Source organism: Poeciliopsis prolifica, unplaced genomic scaffold, assembly GCF_027474105.1.
Source record: "Poeciliopsis prolifica strain line A6 unplaced genomic scaffold, Auburn_PproV2 SCAFFOLD040, whole genome shotgun sequence".
Lineage (NCBI taxonomy): Eukaryota > Metazoa > Chordata > Actinopteri > Cyprinodontiformes > Poeciliidae > Poeciliopsis > Poeciliopsis prolifica.
The window spans coordinates 1875628-1894587 of NW_026562415.1; the positions used below are offsets into that span (position 1 = coordinate 1875628).

Consider the following 18960-nt stretch of genomic DNA (forward strand, 5'->3'; position numbering starts at 1 on the left):
GGACCGGTTTCACAGTATCATCCTGCCCTACTGAAATTCATAAAACCATCATTTTTAGTTATAAGGTACGCCAAACTAAAGACGCACCTGCAAAACACTTTGGTAAAATCAAAAATAAACCGTTCAAGTTAAGATTTTTTAATATTAAACTTACAAATTACATAGTCTAGTAGATATATATATTGTTTATTCATAAAAAACAAGCCTTTTGATTGCATTTAAACAATCATGAAGAACCTTGTTATTTCTAACGAAATAATGTTATGTTAAACAGTATGGTCTCTATTTTTTAAGATATAAAATTCTGCAGTGTTAAGTCAAAATTATATTTTGTATGTTCTATTTTAATATAATGATGTTACAATTTTATTCCTTAATCTGTCGACTCAACAATAATGTTTTTGTGTGTTTCTAAATAAACTGCACATAATGATGGGAGTGAAAACACACAAAACCAAGGTTTATATTTCAATTGCACATAAAATTTATACTGAAATCTAAAATTGAGCTTCACAGATTGCTTGTTTGAAATTATTTGTGTCAATTCTTACATATTCTCTGATATATGGTGCTTATCGGTCCCTCCACTTCACCATACAATGGTCTGATGGAGAAAATGTATGTTCTACCATACTGCAGGTTACTGATCTTATAGGAGGAGAAGGCAGGACCCAGGGTTTCTGTTTTTGTCTCCAACACTAAAAACAGGAAGAACAAATTAGTGACATTCATTCATCAAGAAATTAAGTGATGGTGTTCTGCCAATCAAATAATTTCAGTGATTTCTGACTGAGATCATTTTTACAAGGAATTATAATCATTTGTCAAGAAAATGTAACCACATTTTTGTTATCCTTATAATAAAATGCAGTACACCCTCTTTTATAGAAATTTTTAAGGCATATAATGACTTTAAAACCACAATTGGTTCAGTTCTCAAATCTGTACTTTGCAGAGGTAATTTAACTTCTTGGGTTTTACTGAAATGTGCAGACATTAAGTGATCCAAAAACAAACATTTGTCATCGACACACTGACCTGAAATATGCCTCCAAGAGAGAAGATACCCAGAGACTCCTGCTACACGAGTCCAGTTCAGAACTGCACTGCTCTCAGTTGTGTTCAGGGCAGCGAAGCCCTCCACTTTTGGAAGATCCACTAGATCACAAAATTACAAAAACAGATGCACAAGTGAAATAATAAAATAATTAAAGTCCGTCTGTTGCCTCTTCAAAGTTTTTGCCTTCTGACACAATTTCCTCCTAATTTAAAATCTGCACAATGCATTGCAAAGATGTGCGGACACATTAGGCAACAGATTTCTGCTCAGTGTAATGGGAATTGAAAACTCACATGTTCGTGCAGTGACGAGGACAGGACTTCCCTCCCTTCCACCAACCATGGGGGAAACCTGGATCTTATAAGCCGAGCTCTCCTGAAGGTTGTCCATGGTGAAGGTTGTGGAAGCAGCAGGTACCACTTGGGATTTCTCCTTACCCCCTAGAGCAAAAAATAATTAGAATCAAGCATGCAGGATATGGAAGTGCGGAACAACACTGCCCTGAACACTTACACGGTTGAAACTATAACATGATGAGGCACACGAGACTAGAATGTTAACATTTAACAGTTTTTTCTTTTTCTAACCAAAACAGATGCACAAAATGACTCAATTACAAAATGTACATTAATTTTATGCTATGACAACCTTTAGTTAGGTGATTATGCATAATCTACTAATTAGTAGACAAATTGACTTTTCTTTTAAGCAAGTTCTCACCAAGAAAGGGAATCCAGTAGATTTTGTATCCTGAAACTCCTGGTGTTTTCTTCCAAGACAAGGTGAAGGAATTTACCCCAATGTCCACAACTTTCAGCTCCCTCACTGGCTGGATTGGCTCTGACCCTGAGACTGCAGCTGAAAACAGACGTGTTTACATCCAAGTTTGAACTCATTTCATCAAATCGCACTCAACCTGGCATCTTACACATGATCTGTTGTAGTCACAAGAGAGAAATACGTTTTTTACATGGGGCCAGATTAGTTTAAATAGCTTTTGGTCTTTACTAAAATAATAATTTGAAGCTACTTTCTTGTTCATTAATATAAAAGTTAGTGTGAAAATGTTTTTAAAAATATAAGGATTTAGAGTGGAGATGACAGAACTTGTGTGAGTGCACAACTTCACACATAGAAGTTGTGCACAACTTCACAGGTCAGAAGAAAGTTCATTGAATCAAAAATCTGCTTTTCTTTCATACATGTTAGTTGAGACAAGGAAATATCTGGTCCCTCCGAGTTGCCGTACACTGCACGGATAGTTATTGTGTAAGTGGACTGAGGGATAAGATCCTTGATCTGGTGGGACAAGACACTTCGGTCTAGATACTGGAACTGTGGCTTGCCCTCATCTGTAAACAGAGATAATAGTATAAGGGAAATAAAGACTAAATAATCAGGCAGAGTAGCACAAAAAATATAAATTTAAGGTTAAATGAGTCACCTGTGTACCAAGAAAGTTTGTATTCTGTGGCTCCAACAATAGGACTCCACTCCACAGCTATGGAGGTACTAGTGTAAGATGTCACCTTAAAGTTGGATACATAACCTAAAGGAGCTGAGAAAGTAAAAGAGTAACCATTAACACATTGAGAACAAAAAGCTTTTTTAAAAAAAACTAATTTACTGGTATTTATGAATTTATCATATTTTATTTATTTCACTGAGATTTGTCCAGCAGTTTCGACAAATATCATAGCAATTCATCGTAGCCTAACAGATCCCCCCCGCACCCCAGAAAGAACCAGGAATCATGGGAACGCAACAGTGAAGGAAACTGTATGAAGAATGTAATCAATGCCGTGAGAAGCAGGTGAGTCCAATTAACTGAACGAACTGCAGCTGTGATGGAAAAACATCCAAGACCTGTGACTAGTACAGATTTATTCAACTTATTATTCAAAAACAAGATCTCAATAAACAAACTAAACAATACCACCCACTTGAATCTGAACACGAATTGTGAATGAAGCATCATAATGAACAAAAAATGCCAACCCAAAATAATCCAAACACATTCATGGATTATGAAAATGATCACACTGACTTTATCTTCTGTTTCATCTGCTTTCTTTTTTTGTGAAAGATCAAGTTTGTTCTATTCATCGACTAATGAGAAAAAAAAAGCAGATCTGCTTTAGGATTGCCATGTGTGGACATGACTACCAAAATATGCATAGAGATATTTGTAAGGAATTAATTAGTATAATATAATGTAGAATTTATAGGCAGTCTTGCCATGTTTATTCATAATCCCTCCTTGTTTCACTGGAGAAAGACCAAACTATTAAAAATCATTTGAATGAGATCAACGAGGTCTTGAGAGGCGTTCTCTTTGGTGCTTTAAGATCACGGTGCGTTCCCAATAAAGACGTGATGGAGCATGAATATCCTGACTGCTCTGAGCATGAAAAACATCCAAGATGAGATCACAGAGGCTTGTTGAGATTACTGAGGTGCCAACAAATCTGGTTCCACACAGTGCTGCATGAAGGAGCCTTTTAGCAGCAGTAGTAGCTCATCCATTTGGCATGGATTGGTCATCCAAGAATCTGAACAGGTCTTATGCCAAAAGTCACACTCAATCAATCAATCGTGGCCATGCCAGTCCAGCAGTGTTCCAAAACTATTTATTATGAAACACTTTCACCACCACATTTTGCATACTGTGAGAAAATTCTGACAGCATCCATAGCAGTAACTTATGAAGTGCAACATGCCAAGCCTGCTTGTCTTTAGATCAGTTTTTTGCAACATGGGGACCAGAGAAATGCAGCAGAAGTACTCACAAGTTCTAAACGTCGCAGAGATGCCAGGCCCGACGGCGGACCCAAAAAGCACATATAGAGTCAGGACGTATTCTGTGTCGTGAGCCACGTTCTTCAGCTTGTATTCTGTAGTGCTGCTATTCAAAGCCAATTGCCTTGGACGATCTCGACCAGCAAATTCTAAAAATAAAATAAATATTTTAGTATTTTCTTCAATGCAATATCCCCAAGTGGCTTCTTTCCCTCCCACTTAGTATTATACAAGACTCCTCTGCAATAATTTCCTTTTTCCCCCCCAAAAAATGTAAAAAAAAAAATCCCAACAACCTTCTGGATGGCAGTTCTGGCCATTTTAGATGTGTGTATTGTTTTTTTAACGTTGGCATTGTATCAATATAGAAACAATTATATAATTTAACCTTGTGGTTATTCTAGTAAAGAATACTCAAAACATTGGTAGTACCTGGGGTGGGTCCCCATGCCAGCCTGTATCCTGTGGCCCCTGGGACACTGTTCCAAGACACAACAGCTGAACTAGTGCTTACAGCGGACGCCTTCAGAGTTTGAACTGCACTGCTTTCCACTGACAAAAGGAAACAAAAAACACGAAAAAATACAAGAACGACTAAATATAGAATATACTTGTCAGCCACATACAGCTGAGATATTTATATACACTGTACAAAAATGCAAACTAGTGATTGCAGTGTCATTTAAACCTGAATTTAGTGACATTTAACAGGTATTTTACATGTTTTGACTTTGTTGGTGGTGACGGGTCCCTCGGTGTCTCCAAAGATGGGATTGATTGTGACGATGTACTCAGAGCCTGAGTGCAGGCCTTGGATCATGTAGAAGTTGAAGTTCTCCCCGAGGTTGACGTTCTCTATGTGACCATCTGCAGGACAACAGGAGAAGAAGAGCGTTCCAGAATGAAGAACACATTATTAGGAGCGACACAGCACACAGAGACGGCGCAGTACCTGGGGATGCCCATGTCAGACGGTATCCTGTTGCCCCCTTGACTGACTCCCACCTTGCTTGGACGGTATCTGTAGTGGCATTCTGGACCAGGAACTGCTTGACAGCCACTAATTTTACTGTTAACATCATTTCAAAGATATACATATATTATTTAAAAAAGACTTGTAGGATCATTTAATAAAATTGCTAATCAAATGAAATTTATGCAAAAAAATCTATATATATTCAAAATCGTTTAATCCACTTTTGTATACAGACGCTGAGATCTTATGCTGGCTACATTCCTACTGACAGATTGTTTTTAGAACAATACCCCCCTTCTGTGGAAATGTTGAGGTACTACATATTGGTGTTTACTTTCTTCGAAAAAATTGATCTAGTCCCCAAAACATTATAATACTGGAGGGTTTTTTTTTTCTGCTTGAATAAACATTTTATTTCAATGTGAGACACCTACATGTTTTTCCCACTAATGACACTGGTTCACTGGGTCCCTCGGGGTAAACCGCATAGATATTAACGGTATACTTTTTATCTTCTTCCAGGCCGTCAATCACATGAGAAGAGATGTCTCCAGGAAGCAGCTGCTCGAATGCTAATCCTGGTCTGTTGGCTGAAGAGCATCAGAAAAATGCAACAGAATTACCTCAATGACACCATTTCTACAGTGTCTTCCAAACAGTATTTATTCCCATTGAATATTTTTCAGCTTTTGTCAAGTTGCATCCAAAAAGTTAAAACTATTTCATTTCTATTTCACTCATGTGCCCAGAAATAAAATCTATTCCAATTCAACCTTTAGAAGTTGCATATTTCGCCAATGAACTTCGGATTAACTTAATAAAATTGCTAATCGAATTAAATTTATGCAAAAAATATATATATATATTATATATATATTCAGTATGAAACTGTATGACACATTGTTTGCAGTTTGCCATAGGTCATGCAAGAGGCAAACATAAGGAAGAAGGTGCTTTGATAACAGAAGACCAAAATGTAATTTTTTAGCCCACATGCTACACCGTGGGAGGCAAAAAGTAACACTTTAACATCTCACCCTAATGGTGAGATGTTGTGGCAGCAGCATCATGGTGCAGGGATGCTTTTGTAAAGAAGGGATAAAGAGGCAAACCAGAATTAATGGGACATTATATGCAATTCAGAAAAAAAAAAGAAAATAAATTGTAGAAGCTAAATTTAAGACTTGAGCAAAAGTTCACCAGAATAACAATAAAATAAATCCAATAAAAGCATCTCCACGCGTTAAAATGGTCCAGTCAAAGTCCAGAGACTCTAAGAAAGACTTCAGTACTGATTAAGGGGAACCACGTGGCTCAGTAGTTGCAGAGCAGACGCATCACATGCAGAGACATGTCCTCTGTCCCAATACTGACCCCTGGCAATTTAATGCATGTATTCCCCGTCCTCTTTTCTTTTCTGTCCAGCTACTAATGAATGAAGGCCACTGGAGTCACAAAAACTGTCTAAATTATCTTGTTTAAGGGATGCTTGTAAAAGCACTGTTGCTATTCAATCTGTAAAGCCAGTCATACTGAGTCAACTTACACCTAGGTATAAAGATCTTGAATCCATTGAGTTTTCCCAGAGGAGGAGTCCAGCCAAGACGTAGAGAGAATAATCCCTCCTCGATAACGCGGAAGTTTGATACTTTGGGCAATGAAGCTAAAGACAGAAGAGCATTGCTTAGAGAACATTAGTACAGCAAGGTAATCATAAAAACAATGAAGGCTTTAATTGGATAAATATATGCTGAAGTACAATCCCCACTTGTTTTTACTGTGATTGTTTCAGAGTTGCCGATGAGGTTTGGGTAGACGGCGTAGAGGGTGAGGGAATACTCCATCTTCGGACTGAGCTCTGACACCACAGCAGTGCTCACATCTGCCTTCAGATCCAGCTGTTACATAACAGGGATGATCAGTGAAAAATGAATCAAAGAATTATGTTTCAGAAAGAGCAAAGCAACTTGAGATAACATGGAAAGACATCTAAAGAAAAAGATGCACCAATTATCCAGAGGCAGTTCAGTTAGAGAAATGTCTATAAACATAATTTATTATGAATGTATTTTTTCATTAAACTTCAGGCGATTTCAAAATTCTTCCTAATTCTATTGATCACATATTGTTGATTTGACAAGATTAGCTACTCTATTTCTGGGATCCACGTTCATTAAATATTCATACATGCATGTTTATTATCATTACTGTAATCTTCACTCACGTCATCAATAAAGATTACGACACTTTTCTTTTAAAATTTGAGGTTCCAGAACTTCACTACATGATCAGTCCTCTTTCATATTTTAAAACATAAACATTTTATAAGAATATAGATTATTATTCTTATTATAATAAGTCTGGAAACATAATTAGGAAGGGAAAGAAGTAATGAAGAAGGGAAGAAAGGAAGGAAAAATATAGATGTAATGAAGCAAGAAAGCATGAAAGAAAGAAATAGGACAATGAAGTGAAGTAAAGGAAAGAATGAAAGGCAGATATGGGAGGTGTACACTGGCAGCCTGACCATCTCTCACCTGCCTCTGCTGGTTGAGAAGGAGTTGTCCCCTGGAGCTGAGAGGTGTGACCAAGAGACGGTACCCGGTGACGTCCCCCGTAGCCTGGCTCCACGTCAGCCTGAGGGAGCTGTGGGCCAACTCACTCACCTGCAAGTCTCTGGGACCAACCATGTGCTGCTCACCTGCAGTTTTGTAGAAACGCAGACACTCAGAGGAAGTAAAGAGGAAAAGTGTGCTTGGCATACAAACAGATTAAAGTTTAGCAGCCTAAAAAAGTTGAACGTTTCAAAAAATGAAAAAAAGTAGAGTAGAGGTTCATCCTAACGCACGACCACAGCAAGAACGTCCTGGTTTAGATCGGAGCAAATTCATGTGCTAAAATGGTCCACTCAAATCTGTGCCAGTCTGTGGTAAGATGCTGTAATTGATGTTCACAGATGGCCTCCATCAAACATGACAGAACTAGAACTATTAGTTAAACTACAGCCTCTAAATGCACGCAGCAGTTACAGACATGCCTCAAAACACTTCCGGGTTTTGGCTTAAGTTGTGGTTCTCAAAGGTTTTCCAATAATTTTCTCTTTGGTTGATCAAATGGAATCTGTGGAAGTTTCTGTTTAAAAGATGAAAACATTTGTAACAAGGTCCAGCGGTTACAACGTCCTTTGCAGCTCACTATAATCATATGAACGTAAAAGCACTGACGGTATTTGTGGAACAAGCTTACTCGGCTGAATGGTTTTTACAGGTCGCGGAGGTTCAGAAGCACTGAAACATAACCTCCGGGACAGTTTGGGAAGAAGAGTTTCCAGGAGAGAGAAGTCTGCACACTCCAAAAGATGTTCCCCGAAGGGGTCAGACACAATCCTTCTCAACTCAGACACATCGGCTCCTCTTACGCCTTAATATTAAAGAGAAAAATGGGGAGAAAGAGGGTGTGGAGAAGCAGAGAATTATGAGCAGACATTTGATTACAGTAATTTGACACTGAAAAGAAAAACAACATACTACTAGGGGAATTGTATGTCGAGTATTTCATATTAGATCATTAAAAAATCCACAAATTCACACACACAGAACTAATCCTACACTCTGTAACACCAATTTCAGGCATAAGTGTTATAGGTTTAAGTTTGTGAAAGTACTTCCTGAAAAACTTTAAAATATATGCATTATTAATGCGACTGAAATAGTTTTTTTTTATGCTAGTCTTCTAATTAAGTACTTGTGGACATCACAGCTGCAGAGATTTAATGCAGTGTTGATGAACAGGAGCAGAGAACTCTTGTGTCAGAGGTGCAGATGAAGCACACTGAATCTCCTAATGAAAAATAGCTGCTATTAGCGCACCATCCGCTAATGAGTAGTAATTACCGCACCGCTGTCGCCTCAGAATTAAGTTTGGTTGTGGCATTGTGCAGGACAAAAAAAGGTGAGGATGAGGGCAAGAAAGCATAGGGCCAACTAGAGTATCAGGAAGTGCACTTTAAAAAATACACAATGAGATGCATGAGATTATGTTTATGAGAAAATACACACACACTGAAATCACAAATTCAAATGCACAGGACATGAAAGATTAACAACAAGACAAACCTGATAGACCAGCAGATAAAATCTAAAGTTGGTTGCTGCTGTAGGGATGTTGAAAAAATGTTCAATACCTATTTTCACACTCACCTACTGCAAAGAGTGTAATCCCACTGTCTGCAACCGCCTTGGCTCCAAGGTCGACCTGGTCATCCGAGCGTCCGGTCGTGATCAAAACAGCAATCTGTGTTACAGAGAGACAGGAAATTACATATGCCACAATATATTAACAGGTTTATGAATATTTATTCACGCCTTAAATTTATGCCATTTTCATGCTAATTCAGATGCTGATAATGTCATTTTAGAATACCATTTAGAGACAGCTAATGGGAAATATAAAGCCAATAATAAGCATAAAAATTTCAGTGTGATTCAGATTTATTAGCTGTGTATCTGCCCTGAACTTGTATACTCAATTTATTTTTGTTTTGTCTATTTGCCGGGATGACTAATTCGCTAAATCTGCCCTCCGAACAAATGTAAATAAGAAGCCTCCATTGAAAATCGATTATTCTCCTCAAATCCTCCATAGGCGTTGACATGGTTTACTTCTCAATTACAGACAAATTACCTAAACGGATGAAGAGAAATTTGCAACTGAGACAGAATTTTAAAACTTTATCTCTGAGTGAGTGAGTGAGGAAGATGAGCCTCACAGGTCGGTGTGAGAATGTGGCTGCTGTTCTGCAAATGATCGGACCGAAGAATTTAATAATTCATCCTCCTCCTCTGTTCTTTTCTTACACACACTTGAAAAATGTGTGTGTAAGAGGGTAACCTGTTATGCTTTACAAAGACAGCAAAAGTTATGAAGTCTTTTTTGGTGACTTTGAGGGGGTAAAAAAAGGATGCGGGTTGAAATTATTTACAGGTTTCTCAGTGCCAGAAAATCTGTTGCAAGATTACAAAGTAAAACCTTTTTTGGAGTGATGCATTCCAGAACTGCAGACATGAATAAATATTAAGTGGAAAGATATGAACAAGACTACACTTGAAATATCTTGGCTTCAAGAAAAGCTACCATGCAAATAATGCTTTAGAATGTCTTCTTAATGAAACGAAATCTATGCTGATGTATTATCTTATTAGAGGGACTCTCAGTTAGTTTGATCTCTGTCAATGACCAAAGGATTTGCAGATTGTTTCACATTCACAACCATTTGGAAAGTCGTCCATTATTGACAGCCTGATTGAGCATGCAGAATCTGTGCTGGAAAATCTATAAATTTCCTTCTTTCCCCCCCACCCCCTCTCCAAACAGAAGACAATGCGAACAGATGAAAATCTGCTGTCAGCCGTAGACACGCGATCAATTTTTATTTAAAGCGTTCAGCGGGACGCTTTAATCAAATTCGCGGCAGTGTGAAATGGTAGACCACTTTGTTTGTTTATGCCATGATGTCCTGTGGAGTACAAATACAGATTCCTGGCAAGTCATTTCCTGTGATGTGGGGCACAGTGCATGCATGTGTTTGCAGCATGGATTGGTATCTTGAAAGGGTTCTTTTCCAACTCGTGGTCAAACATGTGCATGTTAGAGGCATAAAACAATTAAATAAAACCAGACAAGCGCAGTTACCCATGATTGATCTCAACATATGAAATGCTGTACCTTTGGGGTAAAATCTCGGCTGATGGCAGGGCTGAACACAGAATCTACAAGGAACTGGAGAGCGCTGCCTGTCCTCCTCGATCCTCCGCCGTAGGGGAGGTTTCCAACAGTTCTGAGCACCTCCTCAAGTGAACTGTAGTCTGTCAAAGCAACCAGCATCCTGTAGAGCAAAGGCATGAAGCAAAACTGGGTCATGTAGAAATGATGGAACAGGAGAGAGGAACGGATTTCTGTGTCTGCAAAACTTGTTTAGGTGACTTCTCAGCCGAGAGGAAAAACAAGTCTTTGACATGGTGTCAGAAGTTAATGCTTGACTACCTTGGAACATCCCCAAAGAGAGTGACTCCAAAGCGAACCCCCTCAGCTCCCACTGCGTTGTCCTGGAAGGAGGACATGATGGCTGAGATGAAGTCTTTGACTCTGAAAAAGCTGGTCTGACCCACACTCCATGACTCATCCACTAGAAACACAATGTCTGCCTGCTCCACTGTCCTGCAAGCTGAAAAAACAAAACCGGTTAATTTAACAGAGACATAGTGCCTTGCAAAAGCTTTCTCATTCCTTGAGCTTATAAGTATTGTGTTGTGCTGGAACCCCAAATATTTTCTTATGCTTTTATGAAAAAGACCAACACAAAAATAAAACATAACTGCAAAGTACAGGGTAAAATTATAAAAACTTAACCAGCAAATTTGTGGAAAAGTGCCAACCAGTAATAATGTCTAAGACAATATCCAAAGCTTTGAACATCTCTACAAATCCTGCTTTCCTGAAAGCTAGTCGCCATTTAACAAACCATGTTTATGTGCTATTGAGATGTATTGTCTTAATGTGCAAAATCAGTAGAGTCACACCAAAAAAGATTTATCTTTGTCTTCCCTATCACAATTATGCACCATTTATTGTTAGTCTATGACAAAAAAAATAAAATCCCAATAAAATAGGATGAAGCTGTGACAAATTATGGAAAAGGTTAATGGGTGTAATTACTTTTGCAAGACAATGTCTATGAAAAATAGGCAAAAGTCTTTTAAAAATTAATTCCACTTTGTCTAAAGATAAATAAAAGCCTGCTTTATCATTCGGCTATGCAGATGAAACAAATTCGCTTGAAAAAAGAAGCAAATTGTGTTTCAATGGCTTGAGACGTGGATTCCTAGGCTGACCACCAGAGGGCAGTCTTGTTCCACCGTGTTAGGAGCTTTCCTTCTCGTTGGCTTCTGTCGTGCAAGTCAGACCACCACACAAATCCCCATGAATTTTTAATGAGACACAAGTGAGCCAAAGAGACTATCAATATTCTGAGCACTCCAGCAATAAAAGTTTAGTACAGCAATGAGGGACGCTTAGAATAATAAGGTAAACACACCCAAAATCAGGGTCAGTTGCCTTGCTTAACAAATGCATTTAACATGCAGTTTGGAGACATTTAGATGCTTTTCAATGTGAGGAGAGCAGTCTGGATACCAGCACACACACACACACACACACACACACACACACACACACACACACACCCACACACACACACACACACACCCCCACACACACACACACACACACACACACACACACACACACACACACACACACACACACCCACACCCACACACACACACACACACACACACACACACACACACACACACACACACACACACACACGCACAATCTGCTGTGTCTGCAAACACCCTCTGAGTCAATATTCTGACATTACATATGCAATAAACCAAAGTGACGACAGCATTGATTAGGCTGGCAAATAAAAGATGGGCTTTGCTGATTGTTCTGTAAGTGATAAGTGATTCTCTCCTGTCCTCTATTTGATTACCGAGCTTGCTCTCTTCTATTATCTCGCCTTCTTGCTTTGGCTGCTGTCCCAGGATCCGCAGGGGCTGACATATGTCTCTGCACCATGCCGATCCAACATTATATTCTCCCTTACACACCTATACATCTCATCAAGGCAGCAAATATCACAAGGAATCCAATTTTTGTGGCTTCTCTCGTGCTGAGCCGACATCTCTGTGCACATTCTGGCTTTGGTTTATATTCAGCAACACTGCATTTATCACTAACGGGTTAAAAACCATTGATTAAATTTCAAAAACTACAACAATGTGCATCCATTTTATCCTTTGAGTTGAGTCTCATACAGACAAGTCAGCCACGTTTTGCATACATAAGCAGCTAATCTATTCGCTTAGATACACTTTTACGCTCGGATTTTTTTGCAGAAGCACATAAAACGTGGCGGGTGCCCCGAGCAAGGAAGCAGCTGGGGGCTTGTGTTTGTCAGAAAAAGCCAGACTGGGGTGGAAAACAAGATCAATTATCCAGAAGTTTGTCTGTCTGGGCTGGCAGGCAAGATCGACATGCCAAGGATGAGGACACAACGCAAGCTGAGAGATTACAAATGTTTTTCATTGAAGGTTATCTGTGCGGATATTTCAAAGGTTGTAACGCCATTGTGTTGGACCACCATTGATTTCAGCATTAGAGGTAGCTCAGTGGCTCCGGCATATATACTACAGAACACTATCGCATCAGAAAAAAACAAACTGCATTCAGCACCAGCAAATGCGAAAAAAGCAATTAGAATTTTTAAAGTGAAAATATATTAAAAGCACGAACGCCAGCAAGGTCAGCATAAATGCACAAGCTTTAATGTAAACAGAAACAGGAATTGACAAAAGAAGTCAAAATTTTGTCCACAGGATGAAAGCATTACTCAATAAAAAGCACAAATGTCAGTTGGATAAGCAGAAAATAACTTTCTAAAGATAATTTCAGTGTCATGCCACTGCGTTCAAATGCTCCTCGCTTACTTTTGATACAGTTTATCGTCATTATGCAACACTGTTACCGTTCTGTTTCTGCCCTTCTTTTCCTGTTACATCCAGGCTTCGTGCACAAGTACAATTTTTAATAAAAGATAACCCTATCTGAGAATGTAATCAATGTCTCTCCAGCTGTATAGAGCAAATTGGTACCCATTTCTGTGTATTGCATAACTGCTGTTGGAAAAAAAAACAAAGATTTATACATATCCCTCAGAAGAATGACAATTTGGCTCTTGGGAACTAAAAGAATGCCACCCATCATTCTTATTACGGTAACGCTGTGTTAAAGCTAAAGTAGGAAAATATGTGGTCCAGATCTGTTAACCAGATGGTTCTGTAGTTGAGCAGTTAGCCTGACAAATTAACCAGCCAATATGACCCTGCACAGGAAGCCCTTTAGTTCGTTTAGTTGTACTATGTGTAACAGAAAACATTGCCTGAAAGGCCACAATCAATTATTCAGTATTATTTAAAAGTTTAGCATTTTCTTATTTCTTGTTTAGTTCATGTGCCTGACTATGACAGCAATATTGCACAGCGTGAACTTCCATCCTGAGGAAAGAAGGAAACAGGAACTAAAGATGTTTAAGGCCTGAAGTGTCTTCAGCAGAGAAACAATGTCTGTCAAATCTAAGACATTACAAGACTTGAGAGACGTCTTGGTTTTCAATTTTTATGAGAAAAGCTTGAAAACTTTCAAATCCTGAAGAAATATTAATCAAGATCACTTTAAAGTCCGGAGGAGAGGTGTTTAGCAAATGTACTTTAGAGAAATTAGAAAAATCTGGGGATTCATGCAGAGATCTGTAACTTAGTATAAAAGTAACATTTAAGCTTATAGTTAAGAATCAGACTATGGCATTTTAGTGTTTACATTCGGCCTCCACTATTGTTATTCTTGATATTCAACTTTTTAGCCAAACTTTTTTTTTTCTTCCATGCTAAAACACATTTTAAGGAAGGTAGGCAACAGTGATACTTCTTGTCTGTGTGAGGCTGAGAAGGTAATAAAATGAAAATTTCTCAAATTGACTGGTGAAACGTTGCAGTCTGGTGGAACAAGAGGAATGAAGAAACTCAAAACATTTTGGTTCAAACTGAAAAGTACATTTTTGCATTACGCCAATGATATACAGTTATGCAAATGGATGAATGGCAAATGGGTTCGGGTTAGGAAGCGGAGTTCTTCAAGTGGAAGAAGAAGCTCAGTTCAGGAGAGACTGCTGAAATGTTACATTTTCCTGTTTTTCTTTTTATTTTATATAAATAATGACTTTATTGCTGCCAATAATAGAGATTATCAGCATGTGCAAATTTACATCTGAGTTTTTAATATCTTCCCTTAGTTCTTAATGCATCACTTTTAGGGATGTACAAATATTTGGGTATTTTAAATAAATTGCTATGAAATCAATTGCTGCAATTGCCAATAACCGGTATTTACTGATATTGTTCATATGTCATACATTTCACTACCCTTCAACACCTTCTATCAGCCCAGTTGTATTTATCGAACCAACATATGTTAATAAATGACTAATATTGGCCGATACCGATGTTTTTTGCCGATACATCGTGCATTCCTCAACACTTTCTGTAAATCATATTACCAAACTTGTGATTTGCTAACTGACCTTTTGATGACATCCGATAGCAGTTGAGGCCAACTTTCTGTATCTAGAGGATGTATTTGACAAGCTTGCAGATGTTTATTGCACAGGAGGCTAGCAGATGTTTAGTCTGGAGAGAAACTGCTTCTGGTTTAGTGTCAACACCTTGAACCAATCACATGAGGAGATGTAATGAAAGGCCGCTCACATGCTATGCTCATTGAGAAGAATAGCATTCGTTGGCTTGAGTACCCAACACATCAATCTTACCAAAAGATCCATAAAAAAGTCATCTGTCCAATTGCTAAATAATTTGGTATAATATAGCTTCAGCCTAAGAACATAAAAAGGGGTCATTTAAAATAAATGTTTCCAGAAAACTCTTGGAACTCTTCAAAATTGTAAAAAAGGGGGAATATCTGATGCAGTAAATTGTGTCTTGGTGTTCCGATCAGGTATTTAAATGTCATCCCATACCTTCAGCTTGGGCTGCCGCCCTTTGATGAGTGAGAGAAAAGCACAACAGAAAGATCCAAACAGATGAGTGCGCCATGCTCGTCTTCTCCTTGTTTCCTTCTTCAGTCACCAGCTTCTCCTTTCAAGCTCTGCATAAACTCCACTTCACAATCAATTACAACGCCTCCATGCTGCTTTCTGAAAATACACAAGATGAACAGGCAGTGACAAAGTAATTAAGTTAAAACAACCCCAGACATTTTTTTTTTTGCATTGCAAAAGTCCTATTCAACATTGTTTTCCTTCAATTCTGATAGTCTTCTCGACAGATCTTTATATGCTTAATGTTGAGGTTCTAAACAAAACTTGGAGAATCTTTAGATATTTATAATGTGCAGTTTAGGGGTTTGAACTCTTGCTGGCCTCAATCACTTCCCTGCAAACAGTTTTACAACCTGCGAGCTGAGGTCAGAGAGAACAAAACATCAAGCAGCTTTTAAGTTGTCAAATAGAAACTTGCAAGAAGTCACAAACATCTAAAACACTGACTGTGTAATCTGCTTCAGTTAATGTCAGCGTTCATGGTTCATCAATGAGAAAATGACTTGGGGGAAAAATGTTCTCTAAACCAACTCTCCAAAACATCCAAATGATCATGATTATAGACTTTTGTGACAGTAGTCTGTGGACTCAATGAAAATTCAAAAGCATGACTTCAAACTGTGCATTAAACTAATACCATGACAGAAACATGACATCATTTGGGCAATGTATGTGATAGCGTGATGAGCTGTGGCAATTATGAATTATGCTCTCTACAAGAAAAAACAAACTTTGGTGCACTTAATTTATGAATCAGAACATTGATCCAAAGCACATTAGGAAGACTACCTAAATGGTTGGGTAGGCTATTTCAAAAACTGACATGTCAAAATAAAATAAAGAAAGAAAGAAAACTTCCCATGTAAATTCAAAGACGAGTGGGCCAACATTTCCACTCTGTTATGTTAAAAACTTATTGCCAAGTATCACAAATTATAGCAGTTGTTGTTGCCAAGGGTGGAACATCTCATTTTAGAATAAGGGGATCATTATGTTTTCATTTTGAGCCAATTTGACTTGGATAGGTTCTTTCCATCCATCCATCATCTAAATTTGCTTTTTGTTACAGGGTAAAAGGAGGATCATTGCTCGTCTCCTGTAATGCATGAAATTCTTTTAAAAGTTTTTCTTTTTTATTTTATTCAGGTTGTCATGCATTGTATGATATGTAATCATCTGAAACATTTAAGTTTGACAAAAATGCAAAAACACTGGAAATATACAAAAAAATAAATCCTTTAATTGCATCATAGCTTCATGTTTTCTACATTAATATATGGAGAAGCAAAAAATAAGTTGGACGTACAGTTCAGCAAAGTAATGATGACAGATTTTTAAATTCTCAAGCAGCCTCTGAAGCTACTTCTGTCAGGATTGTCATTGAATTGTTTTGGTTGTTTCCTAAAAATGACTTGTTTTACTGTAATAGCCAGAAAGAGAGTGAAAAAAGCAAAACAAAACAAAAATCAAACAACAACAACAAACTTTCAGGAAACAAGAAAAACCTATCCACCGAAAAATAATTACTGAATTTGGAAATATTGGCAGCCTGTCAACATTTTTAATTGAATCTAATTTCAGAGTCTGCCGCCTTTAATTTAATTACCGTTTGCTTACAGTAGAAAAGCCAGACAAATATTTGAAAGGATTAATTATAGAAACCAGAATCATTTGAAAATCAATGGCATAAAGTAAAAGCTTTAAATTTTAAAGACTGGAAGTTGGCCATTGTATTCTGAGCTATGTTTCTCTTAAAAACAGGGGTTATCCATTCATTCATCAAACATCCTAATCAGAATTAGGATGACCATGACGTTTTCCAACAAGCAGTAGAAAACAGACAGCAATGGAAGAAAAAACTGAGGAATCTAACATCGTACCAACACTTATAAATTTATGGATATTTTTTTTCTGGGCTAAAATGGCGCCAAGGCATGTTTCTATAAACGCAGTGCACCATAAATGCTTGGGTTGAGCAATGTTTAAAAATCCCTCTGTGTTACAAATTTATTTTAAAGGGTATTGTTCTGCTTTAGTCTGCGAATTCAGGTCAAGCATCGTGCTAATTTATCTACAAAATAGTTTAATGAATAACATTCACATTAGCGAATGCAATCAGCATCTAATCAGACTAAATCTTTAGTCAGTACGGTGCAGTTGCCAAGACCTCACACAGCACTAATGACTTGTTAAAAACCACACTGAATGAGCTTACCATTAACGAGAAGAATGAACTCCTTTTAAAACTCTGAGCTGATCAAGAACTCCTGCTAGTATTTTTTACATTTGGTTTCTAATCCCCACATACCTGCAAACATGTGGATGTGAGAGTTACACCAGCATGTGTGAATGACTGACATCAAAAAGAGCTCTGCCTTCACTCAGCAACAGAAAAACGTTTTTAAAAATTCACTTGAGCTTGAAAGAGTCACAACCCATCTATCAAGCCAATTGGCTTCATAAGCTTCCACAGGAGAGCACTTCAGTGGTAAATCTATGTGATTACAGCATTAAAAAAAAAACAAAGATAAATGTGAAGTCATTTGAATTCCAGAAAATGCCTCCATGTGATTTGACCATCTGGTTAGAATGGCTGAAGGCTGAATAGTTTACAACTACTGCAGATGGAAGTGAGAACTGGGAGGGCTTGAAGAGCCAAGGAACTTCACTTTCCCTCTCACATACCGATGCAGATCTAAGATCTGTCTCTGCATGCATCACTTTAGTGTTATACTGCAGGCAGGATAAACTCATGTCATTATAAATGGCAGGTAGGGGATTACTTTCTGTGTGCCGTGTCAGCAAGCAGAACCTTTCAGCCTTAGACTGGTTTTAGTTTAAGGAAACATTTTCTAAGTGTATTTTAAGTGGCAAAAAAATTCCTTAAACAAGCCGCTACAGAAACTACAATAAAAGATAAAAAGATACAAGATGTTTAGAATGTTTTAGTGTTTAAAATTTATTATTTATACTGTTAAGTTGTGGAGACAAATACTAAGATCTTACCTTCAAACCAAACTTAATTTTTGTGGACAAAGTTGAATAAAACAGATTTGAACCGGATAATCCAACCCACATTACCACTTCAGCAACTCCGTGACATTAAAGGCTTTGTTTATTGTCCAACAGCTGGCAGGAAAGCCATGCACTCCTCCTGAACATTTTTTAAATACACTACAGCAAACACACCCTGAGGATTTGAGAACAACATTTTCTGATCCAAACTTTGATCCTCTTCCTTTCCGCTTCTCTTTTAATGAGCTGCGACTGCATCACAATGCCAAGAGTCGGCATTTCAAGGTTAATCTTGTTCATTTCTGGCACTGGAGTAATCTTTAATTACTTCTGGGACCCCTGCTACCGGAATCGACTGATCAATTTGAAGCAATG

General features: G+C 37.9%; 1 protein-coding gene across 1 annotated transcript in view; it reads right to left on the reverse strand.

Annotated features, from left to right (window-relative positions):
- The window catches only part of col7a1l (collagen type VII alpha 1-like), a 59759-nt gene that overhangs the window by 38547 nt on the left and 2252 nt on the right, over window positions 1-18960 (reverse strand). The window contains 19 exon segments of the mRNA XM_055054620.1: window positions 552-698; window positions 1039-1158; window positions 1354-1500; window positions 1781-1918; window positions 2263-2412; window positions 2505-2618; window positions 3850-4008; window positions 4292-4411; window positions 4580-4726; window positions 4812-4928; window positions 5270-5425; window positions 6382-6498; window positions 6604-6733; window positions 7373-7536; window positions 8082-8255; window positions 9035-9128; window positions 10560-10719; window positions 10878-11058; window positions 15490-15666. Coding sequence (XP_054910595.1) covers window positions 552-698; window positions 1039-1158; window positions 1354-1500; window positions 1781-1918; window positions 2263-2412; window positions 2505-2618; window positions 3850-4008; window positions 4292-4411; window positions 4580-4726; window positions 4812-4928; window positions 5270-5425; window positions 6382-6498; window positions 6604-6733; window positions 7373-7536; window positions 8082-8255; window positions 9035-9128; window positions 10560-10719; window positions 10878-11058; window positions 15490-15565 — 2611 coding nt within the window. The 5' untranslated portion in view covers window positions 15566-15666.